Source organism: Sinocyclocheilus rhinocerous, unplaced genomic scaffold, assembly GCF_001515625.1.
Source record: "Sinocyclocheilus rhinocerous isolate Xijiao unplaced genomic scaffold, SAMN03320098_v1.1 scaffold360, whole genome shotgun sequence".
In the NCBI taxonomy this organism is placed as follows: domain Eukaryota; kingdom Metazoa; phylum Chordata; class Actinopteri; order Cypriniformes; family Cyprinidae; genus Sinocyclocheilus; species Sinocyclocheilus rhinocerous.
In genome coordinates, this window is record NW_015653490.1 from 254,630 (window position 1) to 275,602 (window position 20,973).

Below are 20,973 nucleotides of genomic sequence, written 5' to 3' on the forward strand. Positions count from 1 at the left end.
GAAAAAGAAAAACACAAAAAAAGCAACAAACATTCTCAATATGTGGTACTGAACAGCTGCACTATGTAGTGAGACTGGTTTGGAGTGAGGTGGAGATCCACCGTACCATCCAATCTCTTTAGCCCCAGTCCTTCTTGCCCTCACTTTTGAAATCCGTTGGCCTCTCCAAGACTTAAAGCTGCTATGTGACTGCCAGCAAAGACAGAATGACGTATGTCAGTCTGTCTGTCTCTCCGTCTGCCCTTATACACACACACACTAACTCTCACACACACACACACACTCACACACATGCATACAAATACTGAAGCACTCACTCTTTTAGCCCATTGCTGGGGACCGAATTCTCTGTGCTGGAGCTGCTGACTGAAGCATAATGAGAACCTCTAGTGCCCCCTGCTGGATCATACTGGTAGAAGGCGGTATAAAAGAAACAACAAACTTGATTTTAGTAGTTAATAATTTAATGTTTTGGTTTTACATTAGGAGAGGTCAGCAACTTCCATTTTGCTGTCAGACCGGCTGTTATGCGTGAAAGATCTCCTTAGAACTTCATGACAAACGTTGTGTGGACAGCAGATTGAACATGCATTGTACTGTATTGTAATGAAATATTTTACATGAAACAAATATCCTGACAATAAAAGTGGAAGCGTTTAAAAAAAAAAAAAAAAGGGAAAAGTTTTTATTGTTTTGTTTGACTGTAGGCCAATTAGTATACTTCCTATTCTGAGCAAGCTCTTGGAGAAGATTATTTTTAAGCAAATTTTACAATATTTTAGAATTAATGGATTACTTACTAATGCACAACATGCTTACAGACCAGGACCCTCCACAAGTACCGCTCTTATACACATGACAGATGAATGGTTAGCATGTCTAGATGATAAGAAATTGGTCGGTGCTGTTTTATTAGACTATACAGTAGCTTTTGATGTTATTGACCATGATATTCTTATTGCTAAACTAAAATGTCATGGTTTTTCACTTACAGCTCTTGATTGGATTGGAAGTTATCTTTCTAATAGAAGACAGACAGTGTTTTATAATGGTTCTTTCTCAGAGGCTAAAAATACCTATTGTGGTGTTCCACAAGGGAGTTGTTTAGGTCCATTACTGTTCTCTATCTTTATAAATGATTTACCATATGTTGTTGATAAGGCAAATATAGTTATGCATGCTGATGATTCTACAATGTTTTCTGGGTCAATATCACTGTAGGGTGCCTTTTGGTGTCCTGTACATAACTCATTTGCCATAATAACGTAACATAAAAATGACTATGAAAGAATGTGTTATATTAGGCTAAGTTTTTAGATTCATAACAAAAGCATTATTTGGCTCTTTAGATACAATTTCTAGATTTTAAAAAAAAAGTTTTTTTATAAGAGGATGCTTGCCCATGCACTGCTCGTTACATTTGAATGAGAGTAGAATATAGTCAAATCATAAAATGAAAAAAATTTAAAAAAAAAAAAAAAATGGAAAAGCTTTTATTCGTGTGTTTGTGTGAGTGTTGACATGCATTTCCAGGCTGATAATACGTTGCGTTATTTATTTTAAATTAATTTTTAGCAGTTTAGTTGAGTCCATTTTCATTAGGAATTATGGCTGTTATGTTTCTTTATTTTGCGTTGTCTTTATTTTTTCCTTATTGAATGCATGATATTTATACTTTATGAAGAAAAATCTTTGAGGTTATTTCACTGGTGTACAGCAGTAGTGCATTTGAAGCTATTATTCGATATATTTATCGAATAATAGCTATTAATAATTATATATAAATAATAATAATAATTTAGCTATTATATTAGATTTTTGTAAAAGCTTTATAGTAGTGCTAGCTTGGCCAGGAACGATCGTTTTCTGCCTGTTGCTATTTTAGTTTATTACTAGGTCTGTTACAAAGGACTATTATATTGTGGTGTGTTACTGTTTATAACAATGATTACATAAACATCCTGACTTACTGTTAAATGAGATAATTAATGGCTCAGACTGCTCTAAATGTAATCGCCACATTGCACGTTCCCATGATTTTTAATAGGGCTTATAAGTCCCATATTTAATCTATTTCTTGATTCTCTATAGTAAAACTAGTCTCCCTTAAAATTATTTTGGCCTGTCTTGGCCTTCTTGACTAGATCCAATTTTAGTTCATTTAAATTTATTGAATTGATATTTGATTACAGTAGTAATTGTTAAACTATTTTATTAACTAATTTTACATTTTAAATTGTAAAAATTTAAAATGTAAATTTGCTGAATGACATCTTGAATTGGACTAAATCTTCAGTTCTGTGACCCAATGTTTAAAATTATTTTATTATTATTATTTTATAAATTTTTAAAGTTTTATTTATTTGAATGTTTATTGCTCCAAGCCACATGAATCAGGGTTTTAAAATATGTTCAGACATATTGTCCTAGTTTTGGTAGCAATCAATCAACATTTTCAATCAACACTTCCCCCACCACCCACATGGTTCCTGGACCTTGCTGTCCCTCGCCCTATTTTATACCCTATTCATAGAAAGTGCCAATTACCAAACGTTTGTTAAAATGCTGTTTAGGGTGTTTTCAATTATATTTTTGCTTGTATAAAAAGTAGCCTTAGTTTTATTAAGTATTTTAGCTGTGGTGTGTTTAAAGCCCACCTAATAGCACCAGATAGAGCCCGCCCTCACACAGCCGCCCTATCGTTTAATGACCGGAAAATCTCTGTCAATCATCCTCAGCTTCTCATCTGATAGGCTGAGTGTGACAAATGGTGGCGCGTTGAATTCCTATTCTAAAATGCTGATTGGTGCGAACAACCCAATAAGCCCCGCCCCAAGCGGATTGTTTGGAATGGTCAGATGGACCGATGGAGACACAGGATGGCAATCCGGACCGCTGAAAGCCTGGGCATGTGAGCGAATATATTTTTCAACAAAATTCACTTTAGGTAAGCATCAGACAGTTACTTATTTTCGCTAATGTAGTTATTTTGTCATATTGCACTTGTTATATTTGCTGTTTTATCGCGCTTTATATAATAAACGGAACATGAGGTTTGCGTTTCTTTAGTGGGCAGTTTATTTTGATTCTTGTTTTTTATTTTTAATTAATGGCGAGATTATGTTGATGATATAATTGTTGATGTTTTATTTTAATTTGTTGTTTATTCTGTTATATTAATCATAACGTTGCTATAGTGTACAATAACAAGCGTGCGTTGCGTGCCTTATAAATTTAGAATATGTCCTCCTAAGAATAATAAATCAGAAAAAGTTTCTATATCAGATCAACATAATCACTTACGACTGAAAGTGCTGTTTCAGTAAACTGTTATCAAAGAATATAACACATAACAGAATTCCGCAACTTAAAATTTTTAAGTGTTTAGTAATTAACAAACCCTAAAAACTTAAAGAATTCAACCCGAGAGTGTTCAAATAATATACACATATAGTGATTTAAGATAAGTCCTCGCTCACGCACGGAAGTCTCAGAGCAACTGGCTCGTGACATTCATGTGTGACGTGATCCGTACTGAAATATTAATGTAGTCTTACGCGCAGAGATGCGCTTTACTTCAGTTATGAATAGCTAATGCGTTGCCATCCAGTCTTTTCTGCGTTTCAAACAGCGTTTAGAGAGTGTATGCGTGTCTCCCTCGTTAGTTTGGACAGGATGTGGCCTCCTGTGGTCACGGGATGGGTCCGATGGACTTAAAAGCCTGTCAGCAGCACTGATGGGGCTGTAAACAGCTGTGTTGCACACTAATTATTTGTATGTTTACATGTTATTCCAGCATCTCAAAGTGTCTGCTTCTGGTTATACACTCTTTTGCGCATTATTTGAAGATGGTAGGTTGCATTTTGTCTGTCTGAAGTGCTCTTTATGTGTGTGGTTTTTGCAGTAGGCACAGACTTATGGAAAAAGAGGGCCACTGAAAAGGAGAGAGAGGCAGGAGTGCTTCTTTTATTTGAAGAAGAGAGAGGGGTGGGGTTGGTGGAGGGAAAAGAACATGCATGGGAGAGCTCCTCTGTTGCCCTGTGAACGGAGGGCTATTGTCCCGGGAACCTTTCAGAGTGGCTTCCCTGAGGTCCCCTGCCACTCGCCCTCCCCCATCATTTCTCCCTCTCATACTTTTCCCTCCTCATTCACTCTTCTTTCTGGATCGCTTAAGTACGTTTTCTGTTGTTCCCAGCCAGAACAGTTCACTTTCTTGTCTAACTATCTCACAAACTGCTTTTCGTGCCACTCAGACTCACATTCCCATTTCTTTGTCTCCTCTGTGTCTCTGGCCCCCCTCCCGGCGCAGTCTTAATTCAATGCACTATGTAATTAGTGTGGGTTGTGTCCATACTGCCGTGCGCTGCAGAATTACAATGCCGTAGAGAGTTGGTGTGCTTAATGAACATATTACAACACTCACAGACATTTACCTCATTAGACTACAACAACAGTAGTGTCTTAGTGCATGTGTGAGGCCTGATAATGGCATATTTGCAGTGAAGTTCAGGTCTCATTAGGTGGTAGCTTGAGGCAGTTTGTTTATCGTTTTCACTTTTAAATGGGAAGTGGACAGGTTTGGCAGGCGGTGTGTAAGAACAATGGACTTGGTGACCACTTGCATGATGTTACTATGGTAAATGGCAACAAACTACAGTTCTTATAAATGTATTACACAACTGTTGTTCAGTTTCTGCGTGTGTTATGTGCAGGTCCACGTGAAATAAACCGTCCATAGAATTTAAATACCCATCATTCACAGTGTTGCGTGAATGTTTATTAAATGTTTTGGCTAATTTAATAATACATTTAGCCTATTTGCCTTTGAGATATATGTGACCATGTGTGAATCTAATTTATGTAATTCCGCAAATTTGGCCATATTTAAATAAATTTTGTGGAATTCAGTCATTCTCAGTGTTGCATTTATGTTTGTTAAATTTTTGACCAGTTCGTTAATGCTTTAAGCAGCCTTTCAGCTGCATTTAACACATTTTACCTTTTATAAATCTATTTGACATAATTCAGATTTTCCCAAATATGAATCCATCTTTTACAGAATTATGCCATTCACAATGTTTACGTTAATTAAATGTTTTGGCCAAGTTAATAATGTCTTTAGTTGCCTTTCAGCTGCAACTTATCTGTAATTTATAAACATGAAAAAAATCAATTTCATGTAATTCTGTCATTCATAATGTTGCATGCACATTTATTGAATGTTTTGGCTAATTTGATAATGATTTTAGCTGCCTTTCAGCACATATTTTACCATATATAATAAACCACATTTGATGAAATTCCGCAGATCTTACAAAATCAGCATAGAAAAGGTGAAAAAGTCAGTGGATCCCATGCGGGCCTGGTTTCAGGGAGTAGACAGAAGTTGCATTCATGGTTATGTTTAGATTGTACAAGCGGAATACGAGAGGAAATACGCGGTTACATAGTAGTTATTTAAGTGTTGTGATTGTGTGCAAATGAAATTGCTTTACACCCCTACTGCACCATTGTTTCGGCTGTTTGGGACGACAGGATGTTGGAGATGTGGCAACATCGCCCCCCCCCCCTTAGCCAATCACACAGCAGATTGCCTCTCAGCTGGCCAATCACTGTGGGGGTTATTCTTTCACAGATGGGAGCATTCTGTCATGGTGTCCAGTTGAACCAGATGACATGGCTTAGTTAGGCTACTTATGTGAGGGATGAGAAACTTTGCACATGGAAATGCACAATATTTGTCTCATACATAGACGTAAAGTAGCAAACTGTCATAAAACAGTTATAATATGGATAATATTATAAAATATGGTTTGACAGTTTTGCATGTCAAGCAATATCGCTGGAAATGAAGTGTCCCCAACTAAGACAAGCCAGAGGCATGTCAAGCAATATTTTACATCAGTCACATCAGTAAATAGACTGTATATAACATAAATAACTACACAGAAGACAATATTTACATTACTTTGCTTCTTATTCAGTAAATCAAATATTTTTTTATTAGTATTATTCTGGCTCTGTTTAATACCCTTTTTACATATTTTTTATGATGTAAAGATGTCCAATATATGGGAAATATGGGGAAAATATTAATAAATATAAATAATGAATAAGAATTAAACATATGGGGAAACAAAGAAACTCATATTGTATTATATTTAATGTAGATTGTAAACATTTTTTAGTGTTTTGAAAGAAGTCTCTTATAATCACCAAGGCTGCATTTATTTGATGAAAAATGCAATAAAACAGTAACATTGTGAAATATGACTACAAATACAATTTGATAGCAAAGTTGAATTACTCCAGTCATTAGTCTCACATGATCCTTCAGAAATCATTCTAATATGCTGATTTGCACTACATTGAAATGTAGTGTATCTAATTCTGAAATTATCATATTTGAGTTTTGACTCAAAAGAATTCAGTATGATATTAAATATAATATTCCAAACATTTTCAAGAACAAATAATTATTACACTTTTAAAGCTAGATTATGTAACCCTATAATCAATTAAAATAATGTTTTTATTGTAGATTTTGTTAATAAAAAACTGAAATGTAAGCATAGAGGAATAATATTATTGGGTTTCCTGATTGTCACACATCAACATGCAAACCCTTGAATTCAGTAGACTAATGATTAGAATGTCATCTGTTTCCTTGAAGCAAATGATCAGTTTGCATCTCTTGTTGACAGCTGGGCAGTTCAGATGATGAACAGGATTACTTTGACGGTATCTTCTTTTCTTAATGCTTTCTAATCCTTCCACACTAAGCTGCTTGTGAAGGGAGTTATAGTCTGTGTTTCTGTTTGTGTTGGAATGGATTGAGCTTCATTTGTGCTGAACGTTAGGAGTGTGATTTCGGAGTCAGAGGTCAGTATGGGTTTTGAACATTGTAAGAGGGTTAACCAAAACCTGAGTAACTCCGTTCCCTTTTCCTGATCTCCAGCTGTCCCAGTTTCATTTTAACATTCACTTTCTCTCAGTGTGTGGGTGTCTGTTATATAATATGAGCTTCATCCAAATACAGTTGAAAACTGAGTAAACATGATGGATGGACCTTGCCTTCACGCTTCAGCTGTAGTCTGTGCACATGTGTGTGTTTTTAAATACAGTGTTTGTGTTTTGTCTGGGCAGGTAGAGTGCGCTGTGGCTGTATAAGGGGCAGCAGTCATGCCGCTGGTGAAGAGAAACATTGAGCCCAGGCACCTGTGCCGTGGGGTGCTACCGGAGGGCATCGGCAGCGAGCTGGATTGTGTGATGAACAACACACTCTCTGCCATCATACGCCAACTCAGCAGTCTCAGTAAGTTACTCATTCACTTTGTTTCTTTAACACACACCTTTACCTGGCTAATTTGGGACTAGTCAGAGGTCAGTATGGGTTTTGAACAGTGTAAGAGGGTTAACCAAAACCTGAGTAACTCCGTTCCCTTTTCCTGATCTCCAGCTGTCCCAGTTTCATTTGAACATTCACTTTCTCTCAGTGTGTGGGTGTCTGTTATATAATATGAGCTTCATCCAAATACAGTTGAAAACTGAGTAAACATGATGGATGGACCTTGCCTTCACGCTTCAGCTGTAGTCTGTGCACATGTGTGTGTTTTTAAATACAGTGTTTGTGTTTTGTCTGGGCAGGTAGAGTGCGCTGTGGCTGTATAAGGGGCAGCAGTCATGCCGCTGGTGAAGAGAAACATTGAGCCCAGGCACCTGTGCCGTGGGGTGCTACCGGAGGGCATCGGCAGCGAGCTGGATTGTGTGATGAACAACACACTCTCTGCCATCATACGCCAACTCAGCAGTCTCAGTAAGTTACTCATTCACTTTGTTTCTTTAACACACACCTTTACCTGGCTAATTTGGGACTTTTAGCTTCTATTGTTGTTGATCGAAGCTAATTAGCATTCGTAAGGACTAATCCTAACCCCAAATTAAACAATGAGCCACTAAAGTTGCGTTACAATGACTGTTTTTACTTTTCTTTTCTTTTTGCTGTACTAATATGAAAGGTGTGCCTTTATAAGAATTTTTACAATGGCTTCCAGCACGGCTCGTTCTGTCAAAACTTTTGATAATACATCTAGTATACTGGTGTCTGTAAGATTTTCCAAAGTTTTTGAAGGAAGTGCTCACCAAGGCTGCATTTATTTGATCAAAAATACAGTAAAAACAATAATATAAAAAATATTTTCAGAAAATGTTTTATATTTTCATTTCTTTTAAAATGTAATTTATTCTTGTGATGGCAAAGCTGAATTTTCAGCATCATTTCTCCAGTCTTCAGTGTCTTTCAGAAATCATTCTAATATGCTGGTGTGCTGCTCAAGAAACATTTATTGCTATTATCAATGTTGAAAATGGTTTGTCTGCTTAATATTTTGTGTGTAAACAATTTCATTTCAAGAATCTTTGATTATTGGAAAGTTTAAAAGAACAACATTTATTTGAAATAGAAATATTTTGTGGCATGACAAAGTCTGTAATGTAAAAGTCTTTACTGTGACTTTTGATCAATGTTAGCACATTCTTGCTGAATAAAAATGTATAGAAATAAAAAAAAAGTAAAAAATCTTACTGACCCCAAACTTTTAAATGGTAATATACATTAGAAGAGCATAAATATGTCATTTATTGTCTTTATGTTTTTCAACTTTTCTCCCAAAAGGGAATTGTTAACATTTGTGGACATTTCTTAGTTATTTTGTCCCAAACGTTGTGCTAGATCATTTGGTGGTTGTCATTAAGCCAACAAGAAACACCCTAGCAACCACTCAGAACACCATAGCAACGACATATCAATACCATGGCAACCATTCACCACACATGGTGACTAGTTTCGCCCTCACATTTTCAATAGAAAAAATGTAAAAATCTTGTTGCTTTTACTACACGTCATTACATTACTCTAAAACTTCCATTTCTTTTTCATTTAGACATTTGGTTTGTTTTTCCATTCTGTGTGCTCTATAATTCAGTGGTGCAGTGGTATCTTCAGCTCACAATGCTAGAGAGAATCTCCTTAATAATAATTCCTCTTGACTCACGGGACCCTCCGACTACATTACATAAGACCATTATCTTGAAAAAGTCTCTCGCTGTGTATCCAGCTACTGATTTGCCCATCCATCCATCCTCTGTTGTTTTTTTTCCATCCACCTGTTCTGTTCCATAACTCCCCAGCTGACCCCTGAAATCCCCTCAAGTGTCTTTACTGTGCCTCTGCTAGTGTTGTTCAGTGGATGCCTGTAGAAGGAGAGGGCCTTTCAGTAGCAGCTGTGTGGATTAAATATAAATGACAGCCCATTGGACTTGAAGGCAGAGCTGTAGACAATTTGTGCGTGTGACAAAAATAGCGTCTGCATGTCTGGAAACATGCTTTTCATGTGTTGGTGGGTGTAGTACTGGAAACGAGTGTAAGTGCGTGATCTGTGGTAAATATATATAGGTGTGTGTGTGCGCGCTGGGTCATAGGCCAGGAATTTGTAAGGAACAGACACTCTTCCTTCCTGTAAATATTTTCCTGTGTGCTTTTGTTTTACACGCAGTTATTAATAGCTTCAGTTGAGATAATAAAAATGAAGTGTATTCTTTGTGTTTTTCTTTTTTAACGTTTCTCCACCACACTTCAGAGAAAAGTTTGTAAAAATACGGCCCAATGTACCGTATTAATATGATTTTTCACAGGTGTTTCACGCTGTATTTTGAATTACACATTGCATTGTGTTGTATTTTAGGGTTGAAGGAAATGTCTGTATTTTCTGCCAGGACATTATCCGTTTTTCCACCGATTTTTGTTTTTACAGTGCATGTTTTCTTGAACAGCCGCAGAATGTAAACATAGCTTATTTATATTTTCTGTCCTTAATGCCCTGTATTTTCTGAATGTTGTGTATGTGAAACCCCAGATCTTAATACAAAAGAAATTATTTTAATATAGCTAGGTAATGTATGGTGTTGATTAATCATTTTTAAGTTAATTAATTCAATGAGTATAGAAAAGAATCACCCCCTTTAAAATAATCACATTTTGTTGCTTTGCAGCCTGAAATGAAGACGGACAGTTTTTGTTTTATCCAGCTGTAATTACGGCAACTTATAACATCCAAGTGAAAGATATAACACCAACACGTCAGAAAAAAATAAAATAAAATAAAAAAAACAGTATCAACTATAACTAGTGTTACCATAATAATTAGTATTATAATAGTATATATTGATATATATTTAACATATTGTAATTATATTATAATTATTTAATATATTGTAATTATATTATAATTAAATTTCTTTAGTTATTAAAATTAGTGTCATATTAAAACTTTTTTTAATCTTTGAAAATTTTACCATGAGTCATTTTTGCTTTCATATATGTTATTTTGTCTCAAACTTACAGTTTCAGTTTTAAAATATAAGCAAAAACATTATAAGCATGTAAATTGTTACATTTTAAAAGCCATAATAATTTAAAGAGAGTAAAAATTAAATATTTTGTGTGGAAATTATTCAAGTACATATTTACACAAATTACAGTGGTGCCGCTGTTGTCATGTCATTTCCACCACAACAAACAATTTTGCCCCTAATAAAGTTTTATTGAAAGTTTGTGTACTCGTTTACCAAGGTGAAAAAAGTGTCAATAAAGATTTTGAGCTGAAAATATATATTAAAGATATTCATATTAAATAATATATATTCCTTCTTTTTTGTCTTCATCTTTTTTTCTCACAAATGAAAACGTTGTCTAATTCTCCTCTTATTTGAAAGGTAAACATGCTGAAGACATATTCGGAGAGCTCTTCAATGAGGCAAATATGTTCTATTTGCGGACGAACTCTCTGCAGGATCGGATTGACCGTCTTGCCGTCAAGGTCACCCAGCTGGACTCAACGGTTGAGGAGGGTGAGTCTGTTTCTGGGAAACAAGGGCTCAGGATCATTCCTCAATACACGGTGACCATCGGCATCTCAATTTGTCCCAAAAACAAATCTCTGAGGTTACATAGCTCCAGTGTGAGATCAATACCACCGTATCCCTGCAAACCGAAAATCAACAAAAAAAATAAATAATGCAAAAATGTCATGCATCTCTTTTACATTCCTCTATTACCCACACCAAAGCATGCACTCACATCTCTTTTTTTCAATTAAAGGATCAATACTGGAGTTTACTTTACACAATCTGGAGGGTAGGTGTAATCAATCTCTCTCTCTCTCTCTCTCTCTCTCTCTCTCTCTCCTTCACCCTGTGCAGTCTCTCTTCAGGACATAAACATGAGGAAGGCTTTTAAAAGCTCCACGATACAGGACCAGCAGGTGGTGTCTAAGAGCAGCGTACCAAACCCAGTGATAGAGATGTACAACTTGAGTGATAAACCACCTCCTCTTAATATTCTCTCACCCTACAGGTATGTGCACATGTTTGGGTCAGATTTTGGGGAACCAAATGTCACCACAAGGACAGTAAAACCTGAGATCTCTTATATTGTGGAAATATGATTATTAAGTTGTTTTAATAAATAATACAAAATAATTTGACATGCATTCAAACTCTGCTCAAACTTTGTTTTGCAGATAACATCAGTCTTTGGTGTTTGGTGTCAGACAAAGGGCAACAGACACGTTTATTGGGTTTTGCCGGGTTTTGTTACCCCTGTCTGTGTCTGTTGCCATTGGTCGGCGATAGTTTTCACCTAACTAAACATGTTTAATCGCCATTTGTCTTGTCAAGGAATGTCTGAGAAGTGAAGTACTGTAATCTGTTGGCTGTCAATGTGTATTGACCTATAATTATCCCTTATGATTTTATAAACTTGTAATACAGTTCTTAACATTTGTGTAATTAACTTACATTGATAGAATTTTAAAAATTATTTAGATTTTATTGACTTTGTTAAAAAAAAAATTAATTTGAAATGATTAATTTATTATCAATAACAACAACAACAACATTATAATACATTTTATTATTCATTCAATCTTTATGAATTATAATTATATAAAAGTTTGGCATTCAATCTTTGTATATTTGTATATTAAATTGTTATTGGTCTTTTCTCCGTCTATGTAATCAATCATATATAGCCAGCTGTGTTTATTCCTATGCACAGTCATCAGAAAACAAGAGCAAGCAAAGCAGCTCTGATACAGCATTTCATTTAATCCCTAAAACCTAAGCTTGCTTAAACCTAAAACGTATACATTATTCTTTTACTGCCTTGACAGATTAGACTGGTTAGAAAATACCATTGAATATTCCAGAAATAAATAAAGTATTAATGCTTTCCCCACATAATAGGTATTAGAAGTATGTATAAAAAATTGACCAATTTAGTGCATGAACATAAATGAATGTATGGAAGTATTTTCTTCTGAAGTCTTTTTAAGGAATATAGAGCAGTGATGAGCTGGCAGATGTAGTTCATGTGAGCGCTAGTTCTCAAGCTAGAGAATGTGGGCCACTCATGAATACTTAAACAGATCTAATGCAGAATGTGTGGAGGGACAGTGGCTGCGCAGTGTCTGTTCAACTGAATGTGGTTTACAAAGTTGTTGGTGATTTTGCATAAATGATGAATGGCCAATTAATAGCACTTTTGGGAAAGCAGCCAGTCAGAAAAATGCATTAAATGCTTTTAAAGTCCTTTTCTCATCTGAAGAGGTCCATAAAAGCAATCCTGCAACTGGCTTTTTGAATGGGAACGGTTACATAAATGTATCTGAAGCCAAATTTACCACGCTCTTTTTTTTTTTTTTTGAGAGATTAATTGAGAGTTATTTTTTTAAATAGCTTTTAACAATAAAAATCAATCAGGAAAATTAAATGTTGTTTTTTTTTGCCATAGAGATGATGATAAAGAAGGGCTGAAGTTCTACACTGACCCCTCCTACTTCTTTGACCTGTGGAAGGAGAAGATGCTACAGGACACAGAAGACAAGAGGAAAGAGAAGAGACGACAGAAGGTTCTTTCTTTCTTTTCCCTTCTTTTCCCCACGTACACTAACGCTCAAAAGTTTGGGGTCAGTTTTTTTTTAAATACTTTTATTCAGCAAGGATGCATTAAAATGATTAAAAGTGACGGTAAAGACATTTATAATGATAAAAAAATATATCAAATAAATGTTGTTCTTTTGAACTTCTATTCATCGAAGAAATCATTAAACAGCACAACTGTTTTCAACATTAATAAAAGAATAAATGTTTACTGAGCAACAAATCAGCTAGAGAATGATTTCTGTAGGATCATGTAACACTAATGGCTGCTGAAAATTCAGCTTTGCCTTCACAGGAATAAAATAATTTTTTTTTTAATGTATTTAAATAGAAAACAGCTAATTTAAGTTGTAATAATATTTCACAACAATTGTTTTTGATCAAACAAATGCAGCCTTGATGAGCATAAGAGACTTCCTTCAAAAATATATACAGTGGGTATAGAAAAAAATCACCCCCCTTTAAAATAATCACATTTTGTTGCTTTGCAGCCTGAAATGAAGACGGACACCGTTTTTGTTTTATCCAGCTGCATTTATTTAGTGCAACTTATAACATCCAAGTGAAAGATATAACACCAGCATGTCAGAAAAATAAATAAATAAAATAAATACTGACCCCAAACTTACTGGTACTGTATGGTGAAATATCATTTTTCAAACTTCCCACTCCACATAAATGTATATTAAACATCAAATCCATGAGGTCATATGTGATCATTAAACATCTCTTTCTGACTTGATACTTTGCGATAGGAGCAGAGGCGATGTGTGGACGGCACGCTGCAGAGAGAGGTGAAGAAGGTGCGTAAAGCGAGAAACCGCAGACAGGAATGGAACATGATGGCCTTCGATAAAGAACTGAGACCTGACCATCGACATTCCCACACTGTGCACAGAGGAGGCTCCACGGAGGGCACCATGTCCCCAGAGCACAGGTAACACAGACTACATGCACTTGAGTGCACATATATAAACTCAGTTTCATCTAATCTGATTCATAATTCATGCAGGTCTCATGGAGATCATGCAGATCATGGTTATCTCTCCATGGCCAACCATGCTGGTCACGCCCACACTTACTCAGGGCCTCCACCCAGTATGGCGGCCCTGTCAGCTCATAGCCACATGACCATGGAGCAGGATTACCGGGGAGGGTCTATGGCATACCGTTCTGGCACACTGGGTCGTCCGCACCAGGCTCCGCCTCCTCCACCAGCATCGAACACAATTAACGGCTCTGTGACCCTCCCACCTGTCGACTACAGGTTTGTCATTTTTATTTAGATTAATCATTTCATTGTAAACCAGCTTGAACAGTTGATTCTAAAACATGCTCAAGCAAGTTCTGTAATATTTATCAGATTTGTTTAGAGATTTACAAACATGATTGTTGGATCACACTTGTTGGACTTTTCATGAGCTATACGTCATAAAAATCAGTTTGTCTATACCAGGGGGTTTCAAACCACAGGGGTGCTAGGGGTCCACGGAAAATTTGAGAGAGAGAAATTTTTTACAAGATTAATGTGTGAACTCAAGCTATTAATTATACTTGTTTTATTTTATTTTAATTTTTTTTATAGATTTACCAAATTTGATAATATAATTATTACATTAAATTCGTTTCTAATGATTCAGAAATGATAAGATAGAATTTTTCAGAATTAATGAATTATTTTAAATATTATCATACAATATTTTATAAAATGTTGCATTAGTTTTGCAAATACATTTTAAAAATATATAAATATAAATTATATTTGTATATTTTATATATATATATATATTATATTACACGCATATATTACATTGCAATATATATCTAGTCACTATAGTTTTTATGAATATTTTGAATATTTTTTTTTCTGTTTTCATTTTAATTTAGTTCAAATTATAGTCATTTTGTTGTGTTTTTTGTCATTTTTAGTAGCTTTTGTTTTTTATAGGTCTATGCAGTTTTTATAAATTTTGATTTCATTTTAGTTATTTTAGTACATGAAGTTGAACTAAATTAAAATGAGAAATGTTGCCTTGGCAACTATTTCAGTTGACATATATTTTATTTCACATAACAAAAATGTTTTTTTGAATGGTTTTCAGTTAATTTTTAGTTTTAGTTAACCCTGCATCAGAAAGTTTGAAAATCCCTGCTCTATATTGTATACATGTAAATTCTGCCACCTAATGGTCAACATGTTTGTGACAAGCATTCATGATTTTACTATGCATGTTTGAATTTATATAGCATCAGTTTATGTTGCATGACATAAAAAAGCATGATTTAATTTCCTTCCTCTCTTGACAGTGTGGATTACATGAATTCTGGGCCGCTGCCTCCACCACTAGCTGTTATCCCATCAGCACAAACTGCTTTTGCTATGGGACCGGTCCCACCTCCAGGCCATCTAGGACCAATGGGAGCAGTTGCTGGCTATGCCCCACCCATTCCACCTACCTCTGGACCAATGGCTGCCCCTCCTCCACCAGTAGCCCCACCCCCTCCCCCCAGTGCAGCCCAATCCATCACTCCCAAACGGCCCTCTGTGCCTAATGAGGCCCAGCCCACAAATGATGTCCGCAGTGACCTGCTTGCAGCTATAAGAATGGGTACGAAGTGTGTTTAGGTTATGAATATAGGCATTTCTCACTCGCAAAACATAAACATCTTGTTTTTGACCATGGGTAGATTTATATATATATATATATATATATATATTATTTAAAATACCTGTTTGCTATTTCAGTATATCATCAGCAGCCATTGCTCCAGTCTTCAGAAATCATTCTAATATACTGATTTGGTACACAAGAAACATTTCTTATTATTATTAATGTTGAAAACGTTGAAAAAAAGTTGTGCTGCTTAATATTTTTATGGTAACTGTGATACGTTTTTCAGGCATTTTTGATGAATTGAAAGTTCAAAAAACATTTTTTATGAAACAGTAATCTTTTGTGACATAAATATCTTTACTGTCACTTTTAGTCAATTAAATGCTTCCTTGCTGACATAATTCATTTCTTTAAAAAAAAACAATTTGTACTGACCCTGAACTTCTGAACAATTTTTGAAGTGTTTTATAGAAATTACAGCAGTGCATAATGCATCACATTGTGAACAAGATGAACAATCAATGCATGAATCAAATTGCTGACAATTTCTGTTTTCCACGCATCCTTTTCTTATTATATCCCAGCATGGGGGCAGAAACAAATCATATAGAGCAGTGAAATCGCTTCCTGTAACATTAACTTCTCCTCCTACAGTTAACTACAGTATCTCACAGGAGACAGATCATGTGAGCTCCACTGATTCACTCATTTGCATTAAATTAAACTTCCGTAAACTTTGTTGAGTTGCCAGAGACGCCCACATTGCATCGTGTACCCCCACTATTGTTCATCTCTCATTGAAAATGAATGAGTTTTTAAAAGTGTTTATGCTTGTTTGAACTGCAGGTATCCAGCTGAAAAAAGTTCAGGAGCAGCAGGAGCAGCAGGCCAAACGTGAGCCGGTGGGCAATGACGTCGCAACTATCTTGTCTCGCCGCATCGCTGTGGAATACAGTGACTCTGAGGACGAATCTGAGCTTGAGGACAATGACTGGTCTGACTAAAACAACACTAATGCACAAAATTCACAGACACTCACTCTCTAATTCACCTGCGAATGTTAGCATTGCATTTCCCATGCACACAATGATCTTGTACAGTATGCATTTTAATAAAAGCGTGGTAGACCGTCTGTATTATGAAATACTAAAATAGTCCATTTTTTCCCTCAACTACTCCACGTATGATGCTTTTTCCATTTTTCTAATGCTTTTTAATGCAACACTTGTTAATAAATTATATGGACGTAATGTATGTAGTGAATAGCAACTCAAACTACAGCTAAATAAGCATGTTGAGGTCAGAGGTTTCTGCATGAAAGTTTCTATGTATGTTGAGAAACATTCCGGTCAGTAATTATATTTGTCTGAACTGACCTGAGGTATTTGATTAAACTACCTGAAATGTGTTCGCTCAGTGATGTCTGGTTTTTGCGTGCATGTGTGGCAGTTGCCACAATATAAATGCGACTAATCACATTAAAACGCTCTCTGTTCCTGCCCCTGAGTGCCTTCGTCATGGAAACAGGACAGTTTTGATTCCGAGACTCCTGTCTCTATGGAAACAGTACAGCTGAGACTGGGAATCGCCATGGCAACAGTGGATTTGAGGCATTCGGCCAAATGATGTGCGAGTGTGAATAAACCCAGGCAAGGATATTTTTAATGCACAGCACATTCTTTTTAATACAAAATTAAGAAGATTTCTCAGTTCATTAAACTAACCAAAGCAATAAAAGTATACAACCAACACCTTGGAAAAATATACAACACGTTAACACAATGTCTTACAATGTTAATTAGTGCATGTTGATTATAATTCTTATAATATTGTTTTGCAGATAAGTAATTTGTTGTGCCTTTTCTCATCAAAAAAATAAAGTGCATTTCACAGTTAAAACTACACATACGTGTACACAAGATGCTGAAACCAATGCACCCGACTGCCCCTCAGATTGTTCCAAGATTTTGATTCTAGTAACTAAATAAAGTACAGAACAAGTCTGAATCTTAGTGTAAATGTAGAAAGTTTGCTCACAAGACACCAAACCAGACATGATTTTCTCTTCTTTCCTCTTCAAATAAACCAGAATAGGAGACAGACTCCCATCCGAGCCCTTTTTTGCCCTTCGGTTTGACATTTCCAAGCTCTTACATGGGATTACAGAGCACAGTCATCTACAGTTGGATACAAGTCTATTGAAATCAAAGACTCAATAGCCAAACGTCCATCTGCATGTGGAAAATCCATCAGAGACCAGGCACAAAGCATGATAACATCATTTTGCAAAGCTCTTTTCAAAAACAGATGGAGATATGATGTTTATTCCCTCGGTCATTTCTGACCAAACGGCTGTGCATCAAGCATTAACCCTCTCAATCCACTGTAGACAAGCATGCTCAGGCAATAGGAGACACTGGAATGTGGCTCAACTGGTTTACTGTTTCAGATAGAGCATTGCTGGAATGACGTATTTTTGTAGGCCTTAACAGGAAATAAGATTTTTCTTATTTCTGGTTTGATTGTTCTGAAGTCAGTGGGTCAATGCCTGAAATAAGGTCTGTGATTAACACAAGCTCAAGATATTTTCACGTTTTATTCTACAAGATAAAATACATCAATAAAACCCCCTTGTAATATTTTAAAGCTTTTACCTGTCTTGAAAAAGCTGGTTGCTAACAAGAAGCTAAATGGGACTTTCAGTGGACTTTAAAGAAACTGTATGTATGTTTGTTGTTGTTGGTGGTGTTTTTGACCTTGAAATATCAGTTTCAAAATCATTCTAAAAAGCCAAACATCTGGAGTATGTTTAGGCGAGGGTACGAAATTGCTTTAAGGATTGCTTTAAGACAGCAACAAATGCACTTAAACCGCTAGCCATTGTTATTGCCACAGTGATATATTTACGACAGTGAATTCCACTCACTTAACTGTATGGGGCTCCAAAAGTCGCAAAAATACACAAAACTACATACAGTTGCTTTAAATGACATCACGCCAAACAGGGAAATTCATCTACTTGTAGTTTGCTTTTAGTTCTCTGTTACGGCCTAAAAGGATTTATAATCGCGCTCTTGCAAACTATTCTAGTCTAGTCACTAGTCAGGGTAGCACCATATTTAAGATATAAGATTATAATGATGATTATCAGGATTTTTGTTGGTCACAGAGCTTATTTTCTGCAATAATCCAAAACCCACTGGAAAAATCCTATTGGTATTTTGTGACTGGAAACCAGGGTGATGCTAACTTTCAGGTTACAAAAAATATGTCATCACCACATCACTCCATGACATCAGGTGAGAGTTGCCATCATGCCCCCTTAAAGTCGCATGCCTTATTTACAGGATCAAGACGATCGGCCATAGCAATGATAAGAATGTCTTTGTCGATACATTCAGAAGAGACCATACAGCGCATCAGAATACAAAATAAAATCTCAGGAATTCCAAGAGAATCCAGACTGAGGGGGAAAAAATAGAGACTTTCGATGAATATAGCAGAATAAATTATTCCTCAAAAGTCAGTCGAGGCCTGCAACAGACCGGTCATTGCCTCCATGCTAAGCCCTATTAAAACTCGCATACCTGCTCGCTACCGCACATGTGCTGTTTCAGTGGAATCGTATAGAAGTCACTCAGGCAAAAAAGGTCACGAGGGTGTGTCCGACCCGCAGGCACGATGTAAAGAGGGTGCGATGGGAAGACTGGTAGCCACTCTAGCCCATGCAGGTCTATGGGGAATATACATTATTACCCCCAACTACATCATTGTCCCTGGAGATACGAACATATATGCATGCATTCACACGTACACACACACGCGCGGCCATGCACCGGCAGTCACACCTTACACATCACATTCCTCACACATTATAAACATCTCTAAGGTTCACAAAAGCAAATGCATACTGCGGAGTAGGTCACATTGAGTGTACAGAGAGATTTCATTCATAGTTAGATACCGTAAATGACTGCAGGCACAGTCATTTTCTGGACGAGAGAACACAAGGCTGTGAGATTATGTTTACAGGGATTGGGACATCTGTCCAGTTTCTGACCATTAATATCATTTGGATGACGACGAAATAAGTACAGTTGTCAGTCGTTCTTGGAATCCACTCGTATTTTTTTTTTTTAATTTTCCCGGCTAGCTGAGGTGTTGGGTTTTGCTTGGGCATGGCTGTTATTGCTGCCAGAGTATTGCTATAATTTGATGAAACGCTCAGTCCGTAGTTATTGCTCGCTGATGGATTCTGCCACAGCACTGAAATAGATAGTGGCTAGTTGGCATTTGGAGGGCGTAAGGTAAAAAGCAGGAGTGAACTTCAGCTCACAATATAGCATGACTCCAGCTTCAGTTGTGATGAAGGTTCGAGAAGATAGATTTCATAATAACATTCTCCCTCATCTGACATTTGCCAGGTCTGAGAGGCCAGCTGTTCTATTCATTATAATCGTGTCGTGTGGACCATTTGAGGAGATTCACCAGTTTACTAACAATCAAGGTGAATGTAAATCTATAGAAGGCTCATTTGAGAGTGGAAGTGTAGCTTGGCTGGCATATCTTTTAACAGTTTCATCATTTCAGAATATAATTTATCAAGGGTGAATCTCATGAAATCTCGTCCTGGTCACATTTTACCCCAAAATCAAAAGAAAAAAGATACTTTGCATAAAGAAAAAATGTTGGCCTTCCATGATAGATAAGTCAATGTTTACACCCTAACCTTATTAATCTATTAAATATAAGAATAATATTTTATAATTACATAATCAATTATATAATTAGATTATGTATTATATAATATTATATATAATACATACTATATAATTCATAAAAATATTTTAGATATATGGCTCATATAAATGTCATATGTTATTTCTTATTATTAGCAATGTTGAAAACTGTTGAAATAGTGTTCTGCTGCTTAATATTTTTGTGGAAATCATGATACATTTTTCAAGGTTGTTGTTGTTGTTTTTGGAATTTAAATTTATGTGAATCATTTGAATCATTTATTGTGAAAATAATGTCAAAGTGCAATAATTTTTTTCTCTTGATTTTTGGATGAAATGATCCAGACATGTTGTTGACAAGATTCACTCAAGTTTCAAACTAAATATCTCTAATTAATTTATCTCAATGTTGTGCCCAAATCATTCTTTACAAATGCAATACATGTAAATTTCAAGCAAAATGCTGTGAACTGCCATTGTGTGACAGCTATCCCATATCCAGTAGTAATTACCAGTTGAACATAATAAATGGAGCAGTGCTCTATTCAGAGCGTTCAGACAATGCAAATTAAAAGCAAATCAATAGAAAATACATTCGGTTCCATCCTCCATGTCGTTGC

At 35.9% G+C, this 20,973-nt stretch overlaps 1 protein-coding gene across 3 annotated transcripts; it reads left to right on the plus strand.

Annotated features, from left to right (window-relative positions):
* The first annotated feature begins 2,824 nt into the window (after positions 1–2,824).
* Positions 2,825–16,623, plus strand: LOC107716409 (wiskott-Aldrich syndrome protein family member 3-like). Of its 3 annotated transcripts, none has more exons than XM_016522846.1 (9): positions 2,825–2,947; positions 7,147–7,315; positions 10,774–10,908; positions 11,260–11,413; positions 12,851–12,968; positions 13,755–13,936; positions 14,012–14,266; positions 15,307–15,608; positions 16,461–16,623. In XM_016522846.1, the coding sequence occupies exons 2-9, from the start codon at positions 7,183–7,185 to the stop codon at positions 16,616–16,618; spliced, it is 1,437 nt and encodes a 478-aa protein (XP_016378332.1). In that variant the 5' UTR covers positions 2,825–2,947; positions 7,147–7,182; the 3' UTR covers positions 16,619–16,623. The 3 variants fall into 3 exon arrangements, with proteins under 3 accessions (XP_016378332.1, XP_016378335.1, XP_016378333.1); XM_016522849.1 differs by having other exon boundaries at positions 2,830–2,911; XM_016522847.1 differs by lacking the exons at positions 2,825–2,947; positions 7,147–7,315 and adding an exon at positions 7,611–7,816.
* Positions 16,624–20,973: the final 4,350 nt, after the last annotated feature.

Coding starts and splice junctions, on each gene's coding strand:
- LOC107716409 (XM_016522846.1), top strand. CDS start 7,183: ATGCCGCTGGTGAAGAGAAACATTGAGCCCAGGCACCTGTGCCGTGGG. Junction 13,937..14,011: donor ACCATGTCCCCAGAGCACAG/GTAACACAGACT, acceptor TAATTCATGCAG/GTCTCATGGAGATCATGCAG. Junction 14,267..15,306: donor CTCCCACCTGTCGACTACAG/GTTTGTCATTTT, acceptor CTCTCTTGACAG/TGTGGATTACATGAATTCTG.